The 25177-nt window shown below is 46.2% G+C and overlaps 1 protein-coding gene across 3 annotated transcripts in view; it reads left to right on the top strand.

Annotated features, from left to right (window-relative positions):
* immt (inner membrane protein, mitochondrial (mitofilin)) overlaps positions 1-25177 on the top strand; it is a 113797-nt gene that overhangs the window by 26903 nt on the left and 61717 nt on the right. For all 3 annotated transcript variants that reach the window (XM_072497574.1, XM_072497573.1, XM_072497572.1), the window contains exons 2-5: positions 3936-4009; positions 4891-5080; positions 9765-9876; positions 22876-23031. In XM_072497574.1, the coding sequence (XP_072353675.1) occupies positions 3936-4009; positions 4891-5080; positions 9765-9876; positions 22876-23031 (532 nt within the window). The remainder of the gene's footprint in view (positions 1-3935; positions 4010-4890; positions 5081-9764; positions 9877-22875; positions 23032-25177) is intronic.

Below are 25177 nucleotides of genomic sequence, written 5' to 3'. Positions count from 1 at the left end.
CGCTAAAAGATTTGTTTCTTCGGGGTCGGTTTGCAGGATTGAGGGAGCTGGAAGCGAAGTATGGGTTAGAGCAGGGAGAAGTGTTTAGGTACATGCAGGTTCGGGATTTTGCCAGGAAGGAGATACAGAGCTTCCCAGAGGAACCGGCCTCCACATTGCTGGAGGAGGTGTTGACGACAAGGGGACTGGAAAAGGGGGCAGTGTCAGCGGTGTACGGAGCTATTCTGGAAGAGGATAAGGCACCACTGGAAGGGATCAAAGCAAAGTGTGAGGAAGAGCTGGGAGAGGTTATAGAGGAGGGGGTCTGGTGTGAGGTGCTCCGGAGAGTGAATGCCTCCACCTCATGTGCGAGGTTGGGGCTGATACACCTGAAGGTGGGATACAGAGCGCACCTCACAAGGGCAAGGATGAGCCGATTTTTTGAAGGAGTAGAGGATGTGTGTGAGCGTTGCGGGGGGGGGGGGGGGGGGGGGGGGGGGGCGCGAATCACGTTCATACGTTTTGGTCCTGTCCAAAGCTAGGGGAGTACTGGAAGGAGGTGTTTAGGGTAATTTCCAAGGTGGTGCGTGTGAAACTGGACCCGGGTCCCCAGGAGGCCATATTCGGGGTGTCGGACCAGCCAGGGTTGGAAACTGGAGCGGAGGCAGATATCATAGCCTTCACCTCGTTGATCGCCCGAAGGCGGATCCTGCTGGGATGGAGAGCAGCCTCTCCACCCAGTGCCCTGGCGTAGCGGGGGGACCTGTTGGAATACTTGACCCTTGAGAAGGTTAAGTTCGAACTGAGGGGAAGCTCGGAGGGGTTCTACAAGTCATGGGCACTATTTATTATAGCACTTTCAAGAACTGGATAACATCGAACATTAGTTGGGGGGGGGGGGGGGGGGGGAGGGGGGCTGTGTAGATTAAGGGTGACTATGGGTAATCCATGATTCCTTTTTGTCATTTGTTTATGTAAACATGTGGGCTGATGTTTGGGGGTTGGTGGGTGGATGGGATCGTTGTTATTATGGGGATTGACATATCTTGCTGATTAATGTTTATTGTTGATGGGTGTAAATGTGGGAGAAAATGTGAAAAAGGAGGAGAATAAAAAAAAATAAGAGACAGCCAGGGTGGATTTGTTGGTGTTCCATAGCTCTGGCTAGCCTGATTTGAGTTCTTTGAGAGGCTTAATGAAGGTAGTGCAGTCAATACAGAGATGGACTTGCCGAAGGCATTTGATAGCATTCTTCATAATTGATTATTACAGAAAATAGATGCCCATGGTATTAAAGAGATAATGATAACTTGGGTACAAAATTGGCTAATTGATATGAGGCAAAGAGTAGCCCCAGACTATGATTCATTGGATGTTGTAGGATCGGCATCATCCAAACTGGTCTCCAGAAGAGCTGTATGAATATTTCAATAAATTTTAAATTTAAAAAGAGGTGATTTTCTGACTGGATGGAAGTATTCAGTGGAGTCCCCAGCTGTTGTTATTGGGACCGTGGCTCTTGTTAAACATAAATGACAAGCACTTTGGTATAGGGAGTACAATTTCAACAAATGATTTGTGAATGATAGTTAACTTACCAACACTGTAAATAGTGAGCATGGTATTCAGGAGGGCACAGACAGTCTGGCGAATTGGGCAGGCACACAACGGTGCAGTTTTAAAAAAATATATATTTTTATTCTCCCTTTTCACATTTTCTCCCATATTTACACCCACCAACAATAAACAACAATCAGTAAATATGTCAATCCCCATATTAATAACAATGATTCCATCCTCCCACCAAACCCCAAACATTAGCCCGCATGTTCACATAAACAAATGACAAAAAGGAATCAGGAATCACCCATAGTCACCATTAACACACACAACCCCTCTCACCCCTTCCCTCCCACCCACCTGCCCCAACTAATGTTCGATGTTATCCAATTCTTGAAAGTGCATAATGAATAATGCCCCGAATTGTAGAACCCCTCCATCCTTCCCCTCAGTTCAAACTTAACATTCTCAAGAATCAAGAATTCCAACAGGTCCCCCTGCCACACCAACCTCTCCACCCTATCAGGATCCGCCTTCAGGCGATCAACGAGGCGAAGGCTACAACATCTGCCTCCGCACCTGTTTCCAACCGCGGCTGGTCCGACACCCCGAATATGGCCTCCCGGGGGCCCGGGTCCAGTTTCACGTGCACCGCTTTAGAAATTACCCTAAAAACCACCTTCCAGTAATCCTCTAGCTTTGGACAGGACCAAAACATATGAACGTGATTAGCGGGGCGCCCCCTGCAACGTCCACCCACATCTTCTACTCCTTCAAAGAATCGGCTCATCCTCGCCCTCGTGAGCTGTGCTCTGTATACCACCTTCAGCTGTAACAGCCCCAACCTTGCGCACGAGGTGGAGGCGTTCAGTCTCCGGAGCACCTCACACCAGAACCCCTCCTCCATATCCTCTCCCTACTCTTCCTCCCACTTTGCTTTGATCCCTTCCAGTGGTGCCTTCTCCTTTTCCAAAATAGCTCCGTAAACCACCGACACTACCCCCTTCTCCAGTCCTCCTGTTGTCAGCATTTCCTCCAGCAATGTGGAGGCCGGCTCCACCGGGAAGCTGTATCTCCTTTCTGGCAAAATCTGGAACCTGCATGTATCTAAACATTTCCCTCTGCTCCAGCCCATCCTTCGCTTCCAGCTCCTTCAATCCTGCAAACCGACCCCTAAGAAACAAATCTTTTAGTGTCTTAATCCCCTTCTCCCATTTCCAAAAAATTCCATCCCACTTTCCTGGCTCAAATCTGTGGTTCCCCCGAATTGGCATTTCTCTTGACCCTGCCCCCAATCCGAAGTGTTGGCGAAACTGCCTCCAAATTCTCAATTAAGCTATTATTACCGGACTCCCGAGTATTTCCCCGGGGCCATTGGGAATGGCGCTGTTGCTAGTGCTTTCAATCCTGACCCCTGCACAAACTCTCCTCCATTCTGACCCACTGGGAATCAACCCCTCTGACCCAGCTCCGCACCTTCTCCACATTGACCGCCCAGTAGTAATACATCAGGTTCGGAAGACCCAAACCCCCTGCCTGCCTTTCCCTCTGTAGCAACACCTTTCTAACTCCGGCCACCTTCCCTCTCCATATGAATGAAGTAATCATTCCCTCAATCTCTCTGAAAAATGCCTTTGGCAGGAATATCGGCAGGCATTGGAAAATAAACCGAAATTGTTCATTTTAACCACCTGTACCCGACCCTCCAGTGAAAGAGGAAGATCATCCCACCTTGCCAGAGCAGCTTTCACTCTCCCCACCAAACTAGAAATGTTGTACTTGCGGAGACCCCCCACTCCCGGGCAACCTGCACCCCCGGGTACCTGAAGTGAGTCCCTGCCATACGGAATGGCAGCCCCCTTGAGAGAGGCAATATAATCTATTTGGGGTGCAAGAACAAAGAAACCTTTGTATCTACATTGACAAATCTTTAAAGGTTGGAGGAAACGTTGCTGAGGTGTTTATGAAAATGTTTGGGATACAGGCGCAAAGCAAGGTAGAATGCCAAGCTCTTGTAGAATAAACAGAGAAAATGCTGGGAATACTCAGCAGGCCTGACAGCATCTGTGGAGGGAGAACATTTAGCAGATTCACAATTTTGAGGTAAGGTGGAGAGAGTTCAACAGAGAATGACCAGGATGATGTCTGTTGACTTTGTAGTTCTCTTATCATGGTGATACTTATTCTAATTTCCCATTATTGGCTGAAATTAATTGTGAGATGTAGTGTGCAGGCCAGTACTAACGTATGCCAAACTAGTCGCTCAAACTCAATTTACAGTAGATTACAAAATTGAACTTCTTGTGTGCAATACTTTGAGGCACAGCAAGGTTCAATTCTCAGCTTGAGACTTCCTCTGATTTTATTAAACTGTTCTCTTTTCCCTTCTCCCACAGAAGTGCCTTTGTGGAAAATCACAGCTCCGTCCCTTGCGAGAATGCCGTGGATATGCAACTGGAAGTAGTGCTGGGTATGTATATTCTATTAATGAAAAATGTAATTGTGATTTTTTTTTTAAAGGTGGAATATTTACTTCTAGTTCCTTTAATGTGTAGCAAATTATTTAAATGTTCCTTCCCCTCTCAACAAAAGAGGAAAGGGCTTACGCTGAGCAAGCATTTACTGTAGAGTTATTCATTGTTGTAATGAACCTTCTGGGTTAGGGTGATGGGTTATCTGATCCTGGACCTTTCCCATTGGTACTTTGAGTTGCAGGAGTGAAATATATTCAGTCTGATGGTTTTTCCTCCTCCTTTTGGCTCCTGTGACATTGTGGAGGAAAGACCCAGGGCTCACTCTGCATGGTATTAAAGAGACAACTGACAACTTGACTACAAATTTGACCCCTGGGAACACTGGAGCAGTGCTGGTATATTTTGATTGTTCTAGTTGTTTCTGAACTGGATTATGGAACGCTAACCCTAAGATTAAGTATTACAAAAAATAGGCATATCAATTCTTAAGATTTTAAAAAATACACCAAATTCATTTTTATATTTGCAAGGTTAGTAAAATAAGCGTCTCAAGATAAATGCCGACAATACAAATATGAGATAAGTTAAACATTTGGTGAAATTTTAGAGAATACACTTTAAAAGTATGTACTTCAAAGTGAAAGTAAATCTGATGTTCAAATTGATTTATTTGAGCAGTGCATAGCAAACCTATAGCCAGCTCCTGCCAAAACACTTTTACTGATTTCTGCGTCCAATAATGTAAAAAAAGACAAGTGTCTGCATTTTATGAATGAATATATGATAGTTAGAAAGTAATTACATTTATAAGCAATTCTTTCAAATGTATTTTGTTTCATTTTTCTTGCTGTTTTCTTTTTTGTCTTTAATAACACAGTACTTCAGCAAGCAAAATAGTGGGAGGAAGTGTCCTGTTTATTGGAGGTGGCCTAGGTGGCACTATATTGTATGCGAAATGGGATCCCAAATTTCGAAAGAATATAGAGAAAACCGTCCCGTACTCTGAAAAAGTGTTTGAGTTGGCTCTTGGCCCTGCACCATATAACCTCCCTCTATTAAAGAAGCAGGTATGTATATATGTATGAGCCATTGAAATTTAAATTTCTGCAATCTCACTCGATTGTTGGACAAAAGAGCTGATCTACAGAGGGGAGGTGATGATTGACCTCCAACCAGCACAATCCTTTGTGCCAGGTATGACTCCAACCAGCAGAGCGTTTGCCTCCTGATTCCCTTTGCTTCCAGTTTTGTTAGGATTCTTTCATGCGATATGCAATTAAATGCTGCCTTGATGTCAAGGGTAGCCACTGTCATGATATGCAGACATGCAGATAATGATATACAGACAGGCAGCTAATGAACACCGAGAACAGGACATGACCAATAAGCAGGCAGGACACTCGGGTGGTATCTCACTATAAAAAGCATGATTCACTCACACTCCGCCTCTTTCCACTGATGAACATCTACAGAGTGAGTCAGGGTGTATGTACAGTATCACACCTCCAGCACGTGGCTAAGAGCTAGTCTGGTTCAGTCAGACAGAGTAACCACATTTAGGTTGGCAGAGAGTCAAACTCATAGAAAACTGTGCTACTGGTTCAATAAATCAGATTGAACTAACTTCAAGGTCTGGAGTATCTTTTGGTTAAAGCTGCATCCAGTTGCAGCCTGTGTTATCCCATAGTACATAACAAGACATGTTACCAGGAGACTGTTTAATTTAGGTGGTTTACCTCAGTCTGTTCCGTGAGGACCAGCGAATGTATCCCGGCACCATGGAGAAGATTCAGGCTCCTGACCAGCTCAGGATCTCCGGCAATCTCGGTGCCAACTGGTGGACATTCAAGCAAAGGTTTCTGCTGTACACCGAAGCTTCAGACCTTGTGGGTGCGTCTGATGCAAGGAAGATCGCGCTTCTCTTAACAGCGGGTGATCAAGCCATCAAACTCTTCAACTCTTTTCACTTCACCGAAGGCCAGGACAAGACAAAGTTTCAGACCATCCTGGACAAGTTTGACAGTCACTGTGAAGTGGACACCAATGAAATCTTTGAGCGATACATATTCAAACAGCGTCTACAAGGTAAAGATGAATCTTTCAACTCCTCCTTAACTAACCTCCGCCTGCTCGCGCTGTCCTGCAGCTTTGGTGATATTGCTGACTCCATGACCAGAGACCAAATCGTTTTTGGAGTTCACTCTGATCCTCGTGAGAGAGCAGCTACTGAAAATCAAGCATGTGACCCTGCCAGTTGCGATTGAAACATGCACAGTGCATGAGCACACCAAAAATCGCTATGCCCAGTACAAATCGGCTGAAAATGAGAAACTTGCCTCCCACGAGGCAGAGAGTGTGCAGGCCATCTCCCGGCTGCAGCGCCTCGGCATTGATGAAAGCGGCCATTTTGCATGCTTTTCCTGGGGCCCTACGCATGCACGATGCGAACGGGATAACAAAACGGCTGACACCTGCACTGCGCATGTGTGACGCCGCGCGGAGCGTCAGGACGCCGACGTCATGACGTGCTCTAACTGCGGCAACGCCCACTTGAAGAAACACTGCCCTGCAAAAGGCAGGCGATAACTGCTGGAAGCCTGGACACTATGCAGCCATGTGCAGGTCTGCACCACCAGCCAGGGGCCAGCGCTCCCAATTCCGACGATGGCGCGTTCAGAGTGTACAACAACGATTACAGGATTCTGATCCTGGCAGCACGACCGATCCAGAGGAAGAATGCCTGGCCTCCGACTACTATGTGGGCATCATTACCAAATGTGAATATGCCATATCCAACTCATAACAAATTCAATCCATCCTCGCTGTGGATTCTGCGGACGAATGGCGTGCGGTGATGCAGGTCAACCACTGCTCCATCCAGCTTAAGCTGGACCCAGGTGCTTCGGCCAACCTCCTCTCACAGGCAGATTTCAAACGCGTCAAGAAGCCCCCCCAAGGTCCTTCCAGCAGCCTGCAGGCTCCTGGACTACAACGGAAATGCCATCACGGCATTGGGATCCTGCCATCTACTCGTCTCCAACCGGAGCACCCATGCACGGTTACGCCATATTGAGACAAGATTCTGCTACGACCTGATGCCAAGCCAGTGGTCCACACAGCCTGGTCCCGGCTCCGCTGAGGGAGCGCCTGAAGGCACAGCTCAAGGATCTTCAGCAACAGGGCATCATTTCCAAGGTAACCGAACCGACTGACTGGGTCAGCTCGATGGTATGTGTTCGAAAGCCTTCGGGAGACCTGCGCATCTGCATTGATCCCAAGGACCTCAATAAGAATATAATGCGTGAACACTACCCCATCCCGAAGCGGGAGGAACTCACCAGTGAGATGGCACACGCACGTTTTTTTCACCAAGTTAGATGCGTCACATGGATTTTGGCAATTCCAGCTGGATGAGTCCAGCAGAAGGCTCTGCACCTTCAACACACCGTTTGGCAGATACTGCTATAATCGCATGCCGTTTAGCATTGTCTCGGCATTGGAGATCTTCCATCGCATCATGGAACAGATGATGGAGGGCATTGAAGGGGTTCATGTGTACATGGAAGACATCATCATATGGTCCACGACCCCCGAGGAGCATGTTTCCCGTCTCCAGCAGGTATTCCGCCATGTCCATGCCAATGGCCTGAAGCTGAACAGGTCTAAATGTTGCTTAGGCATGTCGACACTCAAGTTCCTAGGTGACCAGATCTCTCAGCAGGGCGTGCGCCCGGACACAGACAAGGTCAAGGCCATCAAAGCCATGAAGGTCCCTGAAGACAAGAAGGCGGTGTTGCGCTTCCTGGGCATGGTCAGTTTTCTGGGGAAGTTCATCCCAAACCTGGCCTCGCACACCACAGCCCTACGAAACCTGGTGAAAAAGCCTGCCTTTGAGTGGAAGGCAGCCCATCAGGCAGAGTGGTTGGAGCTGAAAGCCAAGCTCACCACTGCACCCGTCTTGGCATTTTTCAACCCAGACCGGGAGACGAAGATCTCGACAGATGCAGGCCAGGATGGCATCGGTGAGGTGCTGCTTCAACGCGATGACACTTCATCCTGGACACCGGTAGCCTACACATCGAGGGCCATGACGCCCACCGAAACAAGGTATGCGCAAATAGAGAAGGAATGCCTGGGTCTTCTCATTGGCATTCTGAAGTTTCACGACTATGTCTACGGCCTGCCGACATTCACTGTCGAGATGGATCATAGGCCTCTGGTCCACATTATCCACAAGGACCTGAACGACATGACGCCTCGGTTGCAGCGCATCCTCCTCAAACTCAGAAGGTACGACTTTGACTTAGTGTACACGCCTGGCAAGGAGCTCATCATCGCTGATGTATTGTCCCGCTCCATCACATTGCCTAGTGTGGCCAATCGACCTACCCTGCACATCTTTTGGCTGTAGGGGCAAAACCCACGCAAACACGGGGAGAATGTGCAAACTCCACACAGACAGTGACCCAGAGCCGGGATCAAACCTGGGACCTCGGCGCTGTGAGGCAGCAGTGCTAACCACTGCGTCACCGTGCTGCCCTCACATATTGTAATCTTAATGCTTTAACAAGTGTTTTCAATATAGTGGGGAACTCGGGAGTAACAAACAGTACAATTTTTCCCCAAAATATCAGCTTGCTTTATAAGAAAAAATAACTGATTCAGAATTTCAATGAATAAATCAGAAAGCACTCTTTTGTCCATGTCGAAACCAAGGTTATAATGAGGTCAGGAGCTGAGTGATCCTGGCGGAACCCAAAATGAGCAGATTATTGCTGAGTAAGTGCCGTTTGAGATCGCTGTTGATCCCTTTCATCACTGCTGATGATGGAAGCAGTAATTGGCCGGGTTGGATTTATCTTGTTTCTTGTGTACAGGACACACCGGGGCAATGTTCCACATTCCTGGGTAGATGCCAATGTTGCAGCTGTACTGGAACAGCTTGGCTGGGGCTGCGGCAAGTTCTGGAGCACAAGTTGTCAGTACTATTGCCAAAATATTGTCAGGCCCCATAACCGTTGCAGTATCCAGTGCCTTTAGCCGTTTTTTGATATGACGTGGAGTGAATCAAATTGGCTGAGGAATAACCCTCCATATTCATACAAGCATAGAAAAATAAATAAGCACGAGTAGATCTGTGCTGTCTGGACTTCATGACTTGGCTTGTCAAAGGATTGCAGGCTACACATGTCTCATGAATATGTGATTTGGATACCCATATTTGGGATGGTGAGCACAGACCCAATTCCTTACCTTGATGTCTCACCTTCGTCTCTTTCCTGATCCATAGATATTAGTTATACTTTTACATGAAAAGTGTGTCAGCTCTCAAATATGTGACGGTGATATTATTACTTGACAGAATCCTTTAAAAACAAATTTGCAGAGTTGGAGCTTAAAAAGAAGGGCAAACGACCTGTGGACTGAAATTAGTCTTGTTTGATTCTTCTCACACATCATTCAGCATCCCAAAAAGCTGTCTGTGCAAATTTGTATTTTCTTTCTGGTTCCACAGCCTTTGCAAGATCCAAGAATGTAGCGAGCTAGTTGAAGATTCATCATTTACTAAAGTTAACGTTCTAGAATTAATTCTGTCAAAAAACACAAATTGAGCTTGTTGTACAAATTATAATATGAGCAGCTGTCTCCAGTATGTTACATACATGATTAAGAATTTTCAGTTCTCTAGGTTATGTTTTGAAGTGTGTTATGTGGCAGTGGTTAATACTTCATGTAAATTACTGCTTTAAGGGCATGGAAGATCCATCAAAAGTATCAACGTCCTCTGAAATATTGAAAGAATCCAAACTGCCGAAATCCATGCAAGACAAAGACGCTTCACCCTTTGAAGCAACCATAAAAGGTAATTCTGAATAAAATAGTAAAGATTTCAGTGCATAATTATTACTTTAGTATTGCCAGAAAATATGTACAAAACTACTTGGTAATATTGTTGTCCAAAAAGTTCAGGTTTGAATTGTGATTTTAGTCATAGATTTGATCAGAATATGGTGGGGAAATATGAGTAACGTACCTGTCAGTTTATGCTTCACATTGCCTGTCTTGAAGATATGGATCTCGGATAATTTGGTGTTCATAGTTATTTTTGATTCTTCCAAACATTCTTAATAATTGGTCTTTACATGGAATTACCTAGAAATGGCACCAAAATCGGGGCATTTGGTCCATCCTGGTGTTTATGCTCCACATAAGTCTGTTTTTAACTCTACGTCATCTAACTCTATTATTGACAAACCCTCGGATTGAAGGTGAAATGTCGTTGTTGGTTGAGTGTTCATAGATGGCTTGCGAGCCCTATCTTAAGCTTACAGCCTCTCCCAAAGTGTGGATATCGTTTTTTGGCTGGTAGAGGTGGTGACAGATGGTTGACTTGAGTAGCTGCCCTTCCTTTCTGTCTCTCGCTGTTCTCTTTCAGTGACTACTCTTATTTTTTTTTCATATATATTTTAATTAGATTTTTACTTTTTTTTTAACAAATAGTGCAACTAAAAATAAAGTAATTAACAATGCAAAACGGGTACAGTACAGAACAAGAATTATTGAAAATATAGGAACAAGCAAGACCAGATACATTTAGAATAGTATACTTAAGGAACTACTGCCTCCAGTTTTGGTACTGGATCAACCCAATATCAGGTTAATAACAGATTGGGGGGAAAAGGAGGATAAAGCCGTGAAAGGATAACAGTTCAGGCTGCACACCTTCATGTATTGCAAGATCACGACATACAATATGGCTCATGGAAAGGCCAACAGGAGCAAGTCAGACAAGGTGGAGTCTGTAGATTTAAGATAGGGGTCCCATACTCTACAGAATGCATAGATTTAGAACGCATGTCAGGAATTCCATAGGAATACATTCAATAACCAATTTATTCCAGTTTTGAATTGAAGGACGTATGTCACTATTCCTGGAGCATAGGATATTCTTACAAACTGCAAAAGTCAGGATATAGTACAGCCTTTTTTCATTAGTATCAGTAATTCTCCCATATGGAAGACCCAGAATTAGGAACATAGGATTAAGTTCTAAAGCACTGTCAGAGGTCTCGAGTACACCAGACCAAGTCAATCTTAAAAAGGTCCAAACGCAGTGTGTATAATCACCCTTGACTACCGGGCACTTTAGGCACACCAGAGATATAGCAGGATCAAACCTATGTCTAAGACTAGGAATGATATAGAAGCGGTGCAGTATCTTAAATTGAGGCTCCTTCATTTTATTGCAAAGTGAAATTTTACTGGCATATTCCCATATACTACCTTGTGCCTCCTCATCAATGTTAGTTGCCAAGTCTTTTTCCCAAAACTTCATGGTACCCACTGTATTAATGTGGGATCAAGAACCTAAGGTATCATACAAATTGCTGATGAACTGTTAGGCTCGACAGAAGTCAGGATTTTTTTCTACCAAGGAAATGGAGGAATCAAGAAGTAAGGTTGTCTTATTAAGGATAAAGTCTTGCAAGTTTAAATAAGAACAAACAAAGAACAAAGAAATGTACAGCACAGGAACAGGCCCTTCGGCCCTCCAAGCCCGTGCCGACCATACTGCCCGACTAAACTACAATCTTCTACACTTCCTGGGTCCGTATCCTTCTATTCCCATCCTATTCATATATTTGTCAAGATGCCCCTTAAATGTCCCTATCGTCCCTGCCTCCACTACCTCCTCCGGTAGCGAGTTCCAGGCACCCACTACCCTCTGCGTAAAAAACTTGCCTCGTACATCTACTCTAAACTTTGCCCCTCTCACCTTAAACCTATGCCCCCTAGTAATTGACCCCTCTACCCTGGGGAAAAGCCTCTGACTATCCACTCTGTCTATGCCCCTCATAATTTTGTATACCTCTATCAGGTCGCCCCTCAACCTCCTTCGTTCCAGTGAGAACAAACCGAGTTTATTCAATCGCTCCTCATAGCTTATGCCCTCCATACCAGGCAACATTCTGGTAAATCTCTTCTGCACCCTCTCTAAAGCCTCCACATCCTTCTGGTAGTGTGGCGACCAGAATTGAACACTATACTCCAAGTGTGGCCTAACTAAGGTTCTATACAGCTGCAACATGACTTGCCAATTCTTATACTCAATGCCCCGGCCAATGAAGGCAAGCATGCCGTATGCCTTCTTGACTACCTTCTCCACCTGTGTAGCCCCTTTCAGTGATCGGTGGACCTGTACTCCTAGATCTCTTTGACTTTCAATACTCTTGAGGGTTCTACCATTCACTGTATACTTAAAAAAGGAGTGTCTTGGTGTTGATTCCCAAATTTCTTTATCCGTCAGCCTGGCCTCAATAAAAGTCGAGATGGATTTGCAAGTAAAACAGAAGTTATTTTATTCAGCTTGCAAGCTACCTGGTCACAGTGATACAGACAACATGTTGCTGTCTGCAGCCCCGGGAACTAAGTGAATGTCCCAGACAAAGAGATCAGTACTCATACATTCAAATGGCATCAAGTTTCACATACTCGACACCCATAGGTCATCCTATGTCCCTCCTGACTTGTTTGATCTATTCTGATTGGCTCACTTCCAATCCCTTTCTTCGGCCCCTATCAATGCAGCATCACTCTCATAGACACACCTCTTCCTGCTTTTTCCATGCGGTCTCAAATCCCTTTGTCTCTACCTGCCAGAATCAAAGTGGCTTATTTCTACATTACATTAACTAATATCTCTAAAGTAACTATTTTATATCACATTCGTCATTGGTATGTCAAATTGTTGGCATAGCTGCTCAAAGGATGCACAGGAAGCATCTCTGAACATATCTCCCAGCCTACACTTACCTCTATCACTCCATGTAGCGAATCCATGGTCCATAAGTCCTGGTGGGAAGTCTGGGCCTCCCTGGATGGGAGAGCAAGTGGCAGCACATTCATTTTAATCAAGGTAATCCTGTCCAGCCATGAAACCAGCAGGGATGATGAACGAGCCAAGTCCCATCTAATAGAGTAATCAACTGAGGGAAATTGACCTGTACAGCTGCCTAAAACGATGGGTAAATGTACCACCCAGGTACTTCAACCTCAGTGGGCACCACCTAAAGGGGAAATTAGCAAGATCTACCCCTCCGCCCTCCTACCGGCATAGCCTCCGACTTTGTAAAATTGATCTTATAACCAGAGAAGGTCTTAAATTTACCCACCATGTTAATGATAGCAGGAACTGAGAAGTTCGGCATTGACACAAAACAGCAGAACATCATCCACATAAAGCATGATCTTGTGCTGCTTATTCCCACAGTCCAGCCCCGATATTAGGAGTCTGCCTAAAAGCTTTCGCCAAGATATTAGGAGTCTGCCTAAAAGCTTTTGCCAAAGGCTCTATGGCCAGCGCAAATACAATGGTGATAGGGGGTAGCCCTGCGTCGTTCCCCTCTGGAGCTCAAAATTCTCTGACCTAAAGCCATTCATGAATACTTCCTCCACAGGTCCACGGTACAACACCTGAATCCATTTAACATAGTCCTCACCCAGCCCAAATTTCTGCAGCGTGTACACCAGATAATTCCACTAAACCCAATCAAAGGCTTCTTCTGCATCCAAGGAGATCACCAGGGCCCTCTTCTGGTATTTTGAAACAGTATTATTAATAAACTATTAAACTCTATAACAACGCATCCTAAAATAGCTTACAATTACCCCTTAAATAATATTACTCAATACAGTAAATACCATATCCTTAATTATTATCTCTATTCCCAATTAAACAACAAGGAAAAAAAACATGCAGCTCTCAATCCACCCCAATGGCACAGATTAATACTTGCTTTCCAGAACAGATTTGGCTCCTGTTAGAACCCCTGCAGACGCTGGCTGGATGTCTTCAAAAAGCTGTTTCAGTTGGTTTGTTTCAGCTTTTCCCTCGCACTCAGGCAAGTCTGCTCTGCTTTAAATCCGATGACTCTTTTTTTAAAAAAACTACATTACTGTGAGGGCAAACAACTTGTCCTATGGTCTAACAGGTAACCAGATTAGAATTCAACTCAAAAAGTCTGAATACCTTAACTCCACCCAGCAATGACATAATCTCCCCAGGCTGAAAACACATGGACTTGGGGTGGCCCAGTGGTTAGCATTACTGCCTACGACGCTGAGGACCCGGGTTCGAATCCCGGCCCTGGGTCACTGTCCGTGTGGAATTTGCACATTCTCCCCGTGTCTGCGTGGGTTTCACCTCCACAACCCAAAGATGTGCAGGTTAGGTGGATTGGCCACACTAAATTGCCCTTAATTTGAAAAAAATAAAAATTGGGTACTCTAAATTTATTTATTTTTTACATTAAAAAAAACACATGGACTCCCCTTAGTCAAACAACATTGCATTAGCCCAGACCCTTGACTGGTCTATTTCACTTCTGGCTCCTAAAAGCTTTCTTGCCTTGCAAAACAAGATTTAAAATAAGCATGACTGCTGCAGTCAAACATCCAGGCTTTTAACCCTTAAATTGCCAAATGTTTATATTCCAATATTTGTTAATAGAAATTTAGAGTACCAATTCTTTTACTTTTCCAATTAATGGCCAATCACCTACCCTGCCCATCCTTTGGATTCTGGGGGTAAGACCCATGCAGACATGGGGAGAATGTGCAAATTCCACATGGACAGTGACCCAGGGCCAGGATCAAACCTGGGTCCTCGGCACCATGAGGCTGCAGTGCTAACCACTATGCCACTGTGCTGTCCTGTTTATATTCCAATGTATTTTAAATCCTGCATTCGTCACAATGTTCAGGATTCTTTCCTCCATTTCATCCAGCTTTTTATTGGTATTCTGCAACTCAGTGTCATGAGCACTTGGGTTTCATGTCAGCAGTCATCATTTTCAGCACCTCCGAGAGTGCCTCAGAGTGCTGCGTCAAGAGACTGCTCGAGGATCAAGCCACCATGTTGAAAAGGCGGCTCCACCCCTATTGTGTCCAACTGTGCCCTTTTATCGGCAGATTTCTTCCTGTTTTTCAGCATATCCTCACCAATACTAATCCAGAAATCGTCCAGGGACATAACACCAATTGTTAATCCACTGATTAGGCAAACCTGTGTTGGGCAATCAGGGTAAATGATGGATTATAAAACCAGTTGCGACTGGGCATGTGGAAAAACTACTATTCCTGCACCTGCATCATGTGATTCCCCCCCCGGCTAATCTTGTTGATTGGAAGGGCCTGATACGATTTTTCATCATGCATTGCCATTTTGGTTGCAATTGGTTGTCTGCTTCTCAGGTGTTGATGTTAACAGAGCAGACCTTCATGGAAGTGTTGAGATCATCTTTGCAACATTTCTTTTGACTCTTATGTGAAACGTCCTGGCAAAGCTCTGAGTATGTCACCTGTTTGGGCAGTCATGAGTTGGTTCATCTCAACTGATGTAAGATTATCATGGCCTCTATTCTTGTCATGTATGCATCTTCGAGGAAGCTCACATTTGTTCTTCTGCCCTACCACTTGAGTTGCATGATCCATCTAAGATAACGTTGATGATCTATCTTGACATGACGTTTATAAGTTGCTCAGCACCATTGAGAAGCATGTGGAAAATTGCTGTCTCATGGACTTGAGTTTAGTGTCAGGTCAGACATCGCGATTGTCAGATTTGGGTATGCGATTTACTCTAGGCTGAGTTAGCACATTGGACTCAATGGTGTACTTCTTTACCAATGGTCACCTTATTGAGATAAATACCTTTCAAGGAATGGGAAGTGAGAGCTAATTTCCAAGACTTCATCATGAATCTCAATTGAAGGCGTTGAACTTGTTACACTCGGTGTGGGTTGGTATAGGACTTTGGCTGTCCTAGTTTTCAGGGCAAGTCCCATGCTAGTGTATCCTTCCGTGAATATATCAACTATCATTTGTAGTTCTTCAGAACTATATTCTTTGTGTGACACCAGAATACCTTGGTTCTATTACAGAAGTGATTGTCCTAGTTTTTGTCTTCAGCCAGTTGAGTTCAAAGAGTTTACCATCAATGCAATTTAACTATCAGTAGTAAGTTGCTGCAAGAATAATTGAGAATGTTAGTAATGCAGTGACACACTCTGGTTGATGCTGTTTTGACAGTGATGGGTCCTTGATGGAGTCACTGTACTTTCATTTGCATATTGTCATGTAGGGAACTGATAATGTTTGTGAACTTAGCTGAGCATCCATATCGGTGTCGCACTTGCCAGAGGGCCATTCAATTCACCATCTCAGAAACGTCTGTGAGACCAAAGAAAACCATGTACAAAGGGATGTTCTTCTCTGAACTTTTCCTTCACTTGGTGTACAGTAAAGATCATGTCAGTTGCCGCACTGGGATTCTGGAAGGACCTCATTATCAATTCACTGAAGGTGATTAAGAAGTAACCTATCTAGGACATTGCCAACAGTTGAGAGAAGCGCTATGCTCCTGCAGTTGCTACAGTGTCCTGTCTCCTTTCTTTTAAAAAGGCAAGCTGACTCTAGTCTAGAGCCAACTTGCTTTTTTGGAATTTAAACAAAAGCTTGGGGATAACTGTTCTCTGGTGCATTCATAGGAAGCAATTCAGTCCTTCTGCCTGCTGGCAGACCACTCCTTGATCACAAATCCCTATATCCCGTTAAAACTGTTTTTTATCAGAAATATATCTACTTGAAACCGTTTAATGACTCCAATTCCACTGCACTATGGGGCAGTGAGTTCCACAAATTCACCTCACTCTGCGAGAAATAGTTCCTCCTCATCTTAGTTCTAAATCTACTACCTCCCAACCTTGTTCTAGATTGCCCTACAAGAGGAAACATTTGGTCTATGTTTACTTTATCAATCCCTCTTAGTATTTTATGTACCTCGATCAGATCCCCTCTCATTCTTCTAAACTCCAGCGAGTTTTAGCCCAAACTATTCAATCTCTCCTCATATGTCAACCCGTTGATCCCATGAATCAATCTGTGAACTTCTTCTAAATTGCCTCCAATGCATGACATCCTTCCTCAAATAAGGAAACCAGAACTGAACACAATACTTCAGATGTGGTCTCACCAACAACCGATACAATTGGAACTTCACTTTTCTACTTTTATACTCCCAAGTCCCCCCAAGCGGGGGGGGGGGGGGTTTCTGCGACGCGGCAGGGGGTGAGAGATGACGTGGTCAAGGGTGAAGAAAGGGGCCATCTGGGATGGGCTAGGTACAGAGTGGAATTAAGGGGGCAGGAGTTAAGTGGGGAAGATGACGGACGGTAGAGGCGATTGGAGGCGCAAGCCTCCGGTAAGGTTGGTAACGTGGAACGTCCGGGGACTGAATGGGCTTGAAAGCAGGGGTTGTCTTTTTGTAGAAGACACACCTCCGTGCGAAGGACCAGGTTAGGTTAAGGAAGGGGTGAGTCGGGCAGTTTTTCACTCTGGGTTTGATTTGAAATCGAGGTGTGTCGATTTTAATGAGCATAAAAATGGGATTTGTGAGTGCGAAGGAGGTGAGGGATCCAGGTGGGAGATATGTGATTGTGAGTGGGGTATTGGAAGGGGCACCGGTAGTGTTGGTAAATGTGTATGCCCCAAATTGGGATGAAGTGGGTTTTATGAGGGGGTTGCTGGCAGCAATCCCGGATTTGGCCATGTACCAGTTGATCATGGGAAGAGATTTTAACTGTGTCCTAGAGCCGAGGGTGTTTAGATCGAGACCCAGGTAGGTGGGTAGGGTACGAATGGCAAGGGAACTGGGAGGGGGTTTATGGAGAGGATGGGTATGGTGAATCCATGGCGCTTTCAGAACCCAGGGGGAAGGGAGTATTCCTTCTTTTCACACGTCTATAAGGTGTATTCGAGGATTGATTACTTTGTAGTGAGTCGGGAGATTTTGATTGGGGTGGAGGTGGCAGAGTATGCGGGGATAGTTATCTCGGACCATGCACCCCACTGGCTGGATATTCGGTTCAGTACGGGACGAGAGCAGAGGCCGGGGTGGAGGTTTGGCTCGGGGTTGTTGGCGGATAGAGGTTTTTGTGATAAGGTGCGGTTGGCGATTAGAGATTATGTGGAGTTCAATCAGAATGGGGAGATGTCGGCGGGCATTATTGGGAAGCACTGAAGGCAGTGGTCTGAGAGAAATTATCTCATTTACGGTTCGTGCAAATAAGGAAAGGAGGGCGGAACATGACCGTCTAGTGAGCGAGATAGTGGAGGTGGACAGGGAATATTCGAGGGTGCACACCGTGGAGGGATTGGCGAGGTGGAAAAGGTTGCAGGGGCAATTTGACAGGCTGACAACGGGGAGGGAGGTAGGGCAACTGCGTAGGGCAAGAGGGGTGCAATAAGAGTATAGTTTCTTGGTGAGAACGGCAATGGGGCTGTCACCATAGCCTGCAGGCTGGTCCCCCTACAGGACGCCCTCTCTAATCTCTTCCACGCCGCTCCTTCCTCCTCTCCCATCCACTTACTCACCATTGAAATATTAGCGGCCCAATAATACTCACTTAGGCTCGGTAGTGCCAGCCCCCCCCTATCCCTACTACGCTGTAAGAATCCCTTCCTCACTCTCGGAGTCTTCCCGGCCCAAACAAAACCCATGATACTCTTTTCTATCCTTTTGAAAAAAGCCTTCGTGATCACCACCGGGAGACACTGAAACACAAAGAGGAATCTCTGGAGGACCACCATCTTAACCGCCTGCACCCTCCCTGCCATTGACAATGCTACCATATCCCATCTCTTGAAATCTTCCTCCATCTGTTCCACCAACCGCGTCAAATTTAGCCTGTGCAATGTGCCCCAATTCTTAGCTATCTGGATCCCCAGGTAACGAAAGTCTCTTGTTACCTTCCTCAACGGTAGGTCTTCTATTTCTCTACTCTGCTCCCCTGGATGCACCACAAACAGCTCACTCTTCCCCATGTTCAATTTATACCCTGAAAAATCCCCAAACTCCCCAAGTATCCGCATTATTTCTGGCATCCCCTCCGCTGGATCCGCCACATATAGTAGCAGATCATCCGCATATAAAGATACCCGGTGTTCTTCTCCTCCCCTAAGTATTCCCCTCCATCCCTTGGAACCTCTCAGCGCTATCGCCAGGGGCTCAATCGCCAGTGCAAACAGTAATGGGGACAGAGGACATCCCTGCCTTGTCCCTCTATGGAGCCGAAAATATGCCGATCCCCGTCCATTCGTGACCACACTCGCCACTGGGGCCCTATACAACAGCTGCACCCATCTAACATACCCCTCTCCGAACCCAAATCTCCTCAACACCTCCCACAGATAATCCCACTCCACTCTATCAAATGCTTTCTCGGCATCCATCGCCACTACTATCTCCGTTTCACCCTCTGGTGGGGCCATCATCATTACCCCTAACAACCTCCGTATGTTCGTGTTCAGCTGTCTCCCCTTCACAAACCCAGTTTGGTCCTCATGAACCACCCCCGGGACACATTCCTCTATTCTCATTGCCATTACCTTGGCCAAGACCTTGGCATCTACATTGAGGAGGGAGATTGGTCTGTAGGACCCACATTGTAGCGGATCCTTTTCCTTCTTTAAAAGAAGCGATATCGTTGCTTCTGACATAGTCGGGGGCAGTTGTCCCCTTTCCTTTGCCTCGTTAAAGGTCCTCGTCAGTAGCGGGGCGAGCAAGTCCAAATATTTTCTGTAAAATTCAACTGGGAATCCGTCCGGTCCCGGGGCCTTTCCCGTCTGCATGTTCCTAATTCCTTTCACCACTTCTACCGTGATCTGTGCTCCCAATCCCATCCTTTCCTGCTCTTCCACCTTGGGAATTTCCAGCCGATCCAAAAACTCCATCATTCTCTCCCTCCCATCCGGGGGTTGAGCTTCATACAATTTTTTATAAAATGTCTTAAACACTTCATTCACTCTCTCCGCTCCCCGCTCCGTCTCTCCATCTTCGTCTCTCACCCCCCCTATTTCCCTCGCTGCTCCCCTTTTCCTCAATTGGTGTGCCAGCAATCTGCTCGCCTTCTCTCCATATTCATACTGTACACCCTGCGCCTTCCTCCATTGTGCCTCTGCAGTGCCTGTGGTCAGCAAGTCAAATTCCACATGCAGCCTTTGCCTTTCCCTATACAGTCCCTCCTCCGGTGCTTCCGCATACTGTCTGTCCACCCTCAAAAGTTCTTGCAACAACCGCTCCCGTTCCTTACTCTCCTGCTTCCCTTTATGTGTCCTTATTGATATCAGCTCCCCCCCTAACCACCGCCTTCAACGCCTCCCAGACCACTCCCACCTGAACCTCCCCATTGTCATTGAGTTCCAAGTACTTTTCAATGCATCCCCTCACCCTTAAGCACACCCCCTCATCCGCCATTAGTCCCATGTCCATTCTCCAGGGTGGACGCCCTCTTGTTTCCTCCCCTATCTCCAAGTCTACCCAGTGTGGGGCATGACCCCTCACCCTCGGGATCAATGCCCTACCCAACACAAAAAAGTCTATGCGTGAATAGACTTTATGGACATAGGAGAAAAACGAGAACTCCTTACTCCTAGGTCTACTGAATCTCCACGGGTCCACCCCTCCCATCTGCTCCATAAAATCCTTAAGCACCTTGGCTGCTGCCGGCCTCCTACCAGTCCTGGACTTCGACCTATCCAGCCTTGGTTCCAACACCGTGTTAAAGTCTCCCCCCATTATCAGCTTTCCGGTCTCTAGGTCTGGGATGCGTCCTAGCATTCGCCTCATAAAATTGGCATCGTCCCAATTCGGGGCATACACGTTTACCAACACCACCATCTCTCCCTGTAATTTGCCACTCACCATCACGTATCTGCCCCCGTTATCCGCCACTATAGTCTTTGCCTCGAACATTACCCGCTTCCCCACTAATATAGCCACCCCCCTGTTTTTCGCATCCAGCCCCGAATGGAACACCTGCCCTACCCATCCTTTGCGCAACCTAACCTGATCTATCAGTTTCAGGTGCGTTTCCTGTAACATGGCCACATCTGCTTTAAGTTTCTTAAGGTGTGCGAGTACTCGTGCCCTCTTTATCGGCCCGTTAAGCCCCCTCACGTTCCACGTGATCAGCCAAGTTGGGGGGCTTCCCACCCCCCCCCCCCCCCCCCTCCCCTTGCCGGTTAGCCATCATCTTTTTCCAGCTTCTCGCCCAGTTCCCACGCAGCTGTATTTCTCCCAGACGGTGCCCCCCCGCCCATCCTTTCCCGTACCCACTCCCCCCCTTTCCCCAGCAGCAGCAACCCAGTAATCCCCCCCCCCTCCCGCTAATCCCCCACTAGCGTAATTACTCCCCCCATGTTGCTCCCAGAAGTCAGCAAACTCTGGCTGACCTCGGCTTCCCCCCGTGATCACGGCTCGCCCCGTGCGGCGCCCCCTCCTCCCTGCTTCTCTATTCCCGCCATAATTATCATAGCGCGGGAACCAAGCCCGCGCGCGCCTCTCCCTCGGCCCCGCCTCCCATGGCCAACGCCCCATCTCCTCTCCCTCCCCACCTCCCCCATCACCACCTGTGGGAGAAAGAAAAGTTACCATACCGCAGGATTAATCATACAATCCCTCTTCGCCCCCCCCCCCCCCCCACTCGTCCCACCACTTTGTCCAAACGTTCATTTTCGTAGTCCAATCATTCCAATTTTTCTTCTACAATAAAAGTCCACGCTTCATCCGCCGTCTCAAAGTAGTGGTGCCTCCCTTGATATGTGACCCACAGTCTTGCCGGTTGCAGCATTCCAAACTTTATCTTTTTTTTGTGAAGTACCGCTTTGGCCCGATTAAAGCTCGCCCTCCTTCTCGCCACCTCCGCACTCCAATCTTGATAGACGCGGATCACCGCGTTCTCCCATTTACTACACCGAGTTTTCTTCGCCCATCTAAGGACCATTTCTCTATCCTTAAAACGGAGAAATCTCACCACTATGGCTCTGGGAGCTTCTCCTGCTCTCGATCCTCGCACCATAACTCGGTATGCTCCCTCCACCTCCAACGGACCCGTCGGGGCCTCCACTCCCATTAACGAGTGCAGCATCGTGCTCACATATGCCCCGACGTCCGCCCCCTCCACACCTTCAGGAAGGCCAAGAATCCTCAAGTTGTTCCTCCTTGCGTTATTTTCCAGTGCCTCCAACCTCTCCACAGATCGTTTCTGGTGTGCCTCCTGTATCTCCGACTTCACCACCAGGCCCTGTATATCGTTTTCATTCTCTGCTGCTTTCGCCTTCACGACCCGAAGCTCCTGCTCCTGGGTCTTTTGTTCCTCTTTCAGCCCTTCAATCGCCTGTAATATCGGGGCCAACAACTCTTTCTTCATTTCCTTTTTTATCTCCTCCACGCAGCGTTTCTAAAACTCTTGTTGTTCAGGGCCCCATATGAAACTGCCACCTTCCGACGCCATCTTGGTTTCTGCTTGCCTTCCTTGCCGTTGTTCCAAAGGATCCGCTGCAATCCGGCCACTTTCCTCTCCTTTTTCCATCCGTGTCCAGAGGGAACACCCTTCTGGTTTACCGCACGGTGTTTTCAGCCGTTAAAATTGCCGTTGGGGCTCCTATCAAGAGCCCAAAAGTCCGTTTCACAGGGAGCTGCCGAAACATGCGACTCAGCTGGTCATCGCCGCACCCGGAAGTGCGTTTTTTTTTTTAAAGGCAGAACCTCTCCTGGAGGCATGCATTGAGAAAATATTCAGTTTTTATCATTGTTCAATGTGAGAAGTGTTCTAAGATAGTCTTAAAAGGTATACTACTCGATAATTGATGCCTAATACTCAGTAATTGGTGCCAAACCTGAAATCAGTTACCGTAGAAGTGAGTTGATTACCTGGCTGTATTTCTCTTGGGTGCTTTATAAAGAGCATGATTTTAAAGCGATATAATGTTCTTGCCCATCTTCAACCCACCCTATTTACAGATTCCTCCAAAGATGCAGCTGCAATTATTTCTGCTGTTGGTGACTCTCCAACAGTCCCTGCTCCTGTGGTCCAAGGTGAACCCAGTATCCTACCTCAGGAACATGGACCAGAAACCACCTGTGAGCTGGAAATGGAACAAAAACATGATTCAAGTGGTAAGTAAAGAGACATGTTTATTAAATACATTTAAATCACCCAATTTTTTTTTTTTAACCAATTAAGGGGCAATTTAGCGTGGCCAATTCGCCTAACCTGCACATCTTTGGGTTGTGGGGGTGAGACCCACGCAGACACATGGAGAATGTGCAAACTCCATACAGACAGTGACCGGGGCCGGGAACGAACCCGGGTCCTCAGTGCTGCGAGGCAGCAGTGCCAACCACTGAGCCACCCTTAATTAAAGAGAAATGTTTATTGAGAAAAGGTTATACTAATTCATCAAAGATTATGTTTTGGTCTTTTAAAGAGCAACTTCATCAGGCAACTTTTTCTAAAGCCTCTTTTGATGCTCTTGGCTGTTAGGTTTTTCTTTATAATTGCTGATGGAGAAACTATTAAAGAATAAACACCAGTCACAGAAAGCTGCTGATGATCTATCACCTGGATCTTGATATCTAAGGGCTACTGGTTGTAGTACTTCAGAGAAAGGCAATACATTTGTCATGTCAGCATTCAGCTAGTTCTAAATGGTGAGAAAAGTTACTAATGTGCCAGCTATAGTCGTGATGATCTCGCTTGTGTGAAATGAAATGGGTAAATTTAAACACTTGAGGCTACAAGGGGATGAATAATGTTTTACATTTGTGCTCGATCATACCCACCACCATTTTATTTCTTATTCAATCATTGAACCAGTTATAAATATATATTGTGTAGTGTAATCGTCTTACTTAATGTAATCCACAAAAGTACTGAACATACAAATTTAGAGCTGGAGTAGGCCACTCTTTCCTCCCCCGCCCCCCAAACCCACCAAAGGTCTGCTCCACCATTCAATAAGGACATGGTTGTAACTTCAACCCCACAATAACCTTTCACCCCCTTGTTTTTTTTAATACCCAATTTATTTTTTAATTGCTGATAAAAGGGGCAATTTAGCATGGCTAATCCAGCTACCCTGCACATCTTTAGGTTGTGGGGGCGAAACCCATGCAAACGTGGGGAGAATGTGCAAACTCCACACGGACAGTGACCCAGAGCCGGGATAGAACCTGGGACCTCGGCACAGTGAGACAGCAGTGCTAACCACTGCGCCACTGTGCTACCCCCATCCACTTGTTAATCAAAAATCTATCTCGCTCATCCTTAAACTATTCAAAGACTCTGCTTCTGACGAATGTGATATAAAATAGTTAGTTCAAATATTAGTTACAGTAATGTAGATGTGGGCCAGTCTAATAGTAGTGAGTTCACAAAGGACAAAGGAATTCAGAAAGCATGGCAAGGATGGGGAAAGGATGCTGGGTAACAAGAGGCCCAGGGTTAAGGAGTGCGAAGTGAGCCAATCAGGATGTATGGCCAGGTCAGGAGGGGTATAGGATGACCAATGGGAATCTTGTATGTGAAACTTGATGCCATTTGAATGTATTTACAGCGATCTCTTTGTCTCCGACCTCACTCGGTTCCTCGGTTTCAGAAGACAGCTTGTGTGTTCTGAGGCTGATTGTGAAGCGAGTCAGCCTTGCAAGTTGGTTAAAAATAAATAATCCTATACCTACAAATCCATCTCTAGTTTTATTGAGGCCAGACTGATGGGTAAAGAATTCAATATTGTCACTTCCACTGCCTTCTGAGGAAGAGAGTCCCAGTGACGCGTAACCCTCTGAGATAAATATTTCTCCTCATCTCCAACTTAAATGAACCATGATCTCTAGTTCTAGATTCTACGCCAAGAGAAAATATCCACATCCACCCTGTCAATACCCCTCAAGGTCTTAAGTTGTCGACCAAGTCATCTCTTAATCTTCTAAACTCTAGTGGATATAAACCTAGCCTCCCCAACCTTTCCTCTTAAGACCATGCATGACCATAATCCTAATTTTGGTCTAGTAAACTTTCTCTGTACTGCTTCTAATGCATTTACGTATTTCCTTAACTATGGAAACCAATACTGTACACACCACTCAAGATGTGGGGCGGAATCTTATAATTTGTTTCTCCCAAGTGTCAGGCTCAGACTGAAAACTGGCATGTAACTCTCCAGTTGCACAGAGCTGTTTTCTCTCCTGATCTTGACCCTCTTTAGTGGAAAAAAAGAGTGGGTGGGGTTTACACCGCCACTCTGGCAGGAAGGGCCCTGAT

The sequence above is a fragment of the Scyliorhinus torazame genome, chromosome 3 (assembly GCF_047496885.1).
Source record: "Scyliorhinus torazame isolate Kashiwa2021f chromosome 3, sScyTor2.1, whole genome shotgun sequence".
Classification (NCBI taxonomy): Eukaryota; Metazoa; Chordata; class Chondrichthyes; order Carcharhiniformes; family Scyliorhinidae; genus Scyliorhinus; species Scyliorhinus torazame.
The sequence above is the reverse complement of the archived record's forward strand: the minus strand, read 5'-3'. Positions and strand labels throughout refer to the sequence as shown.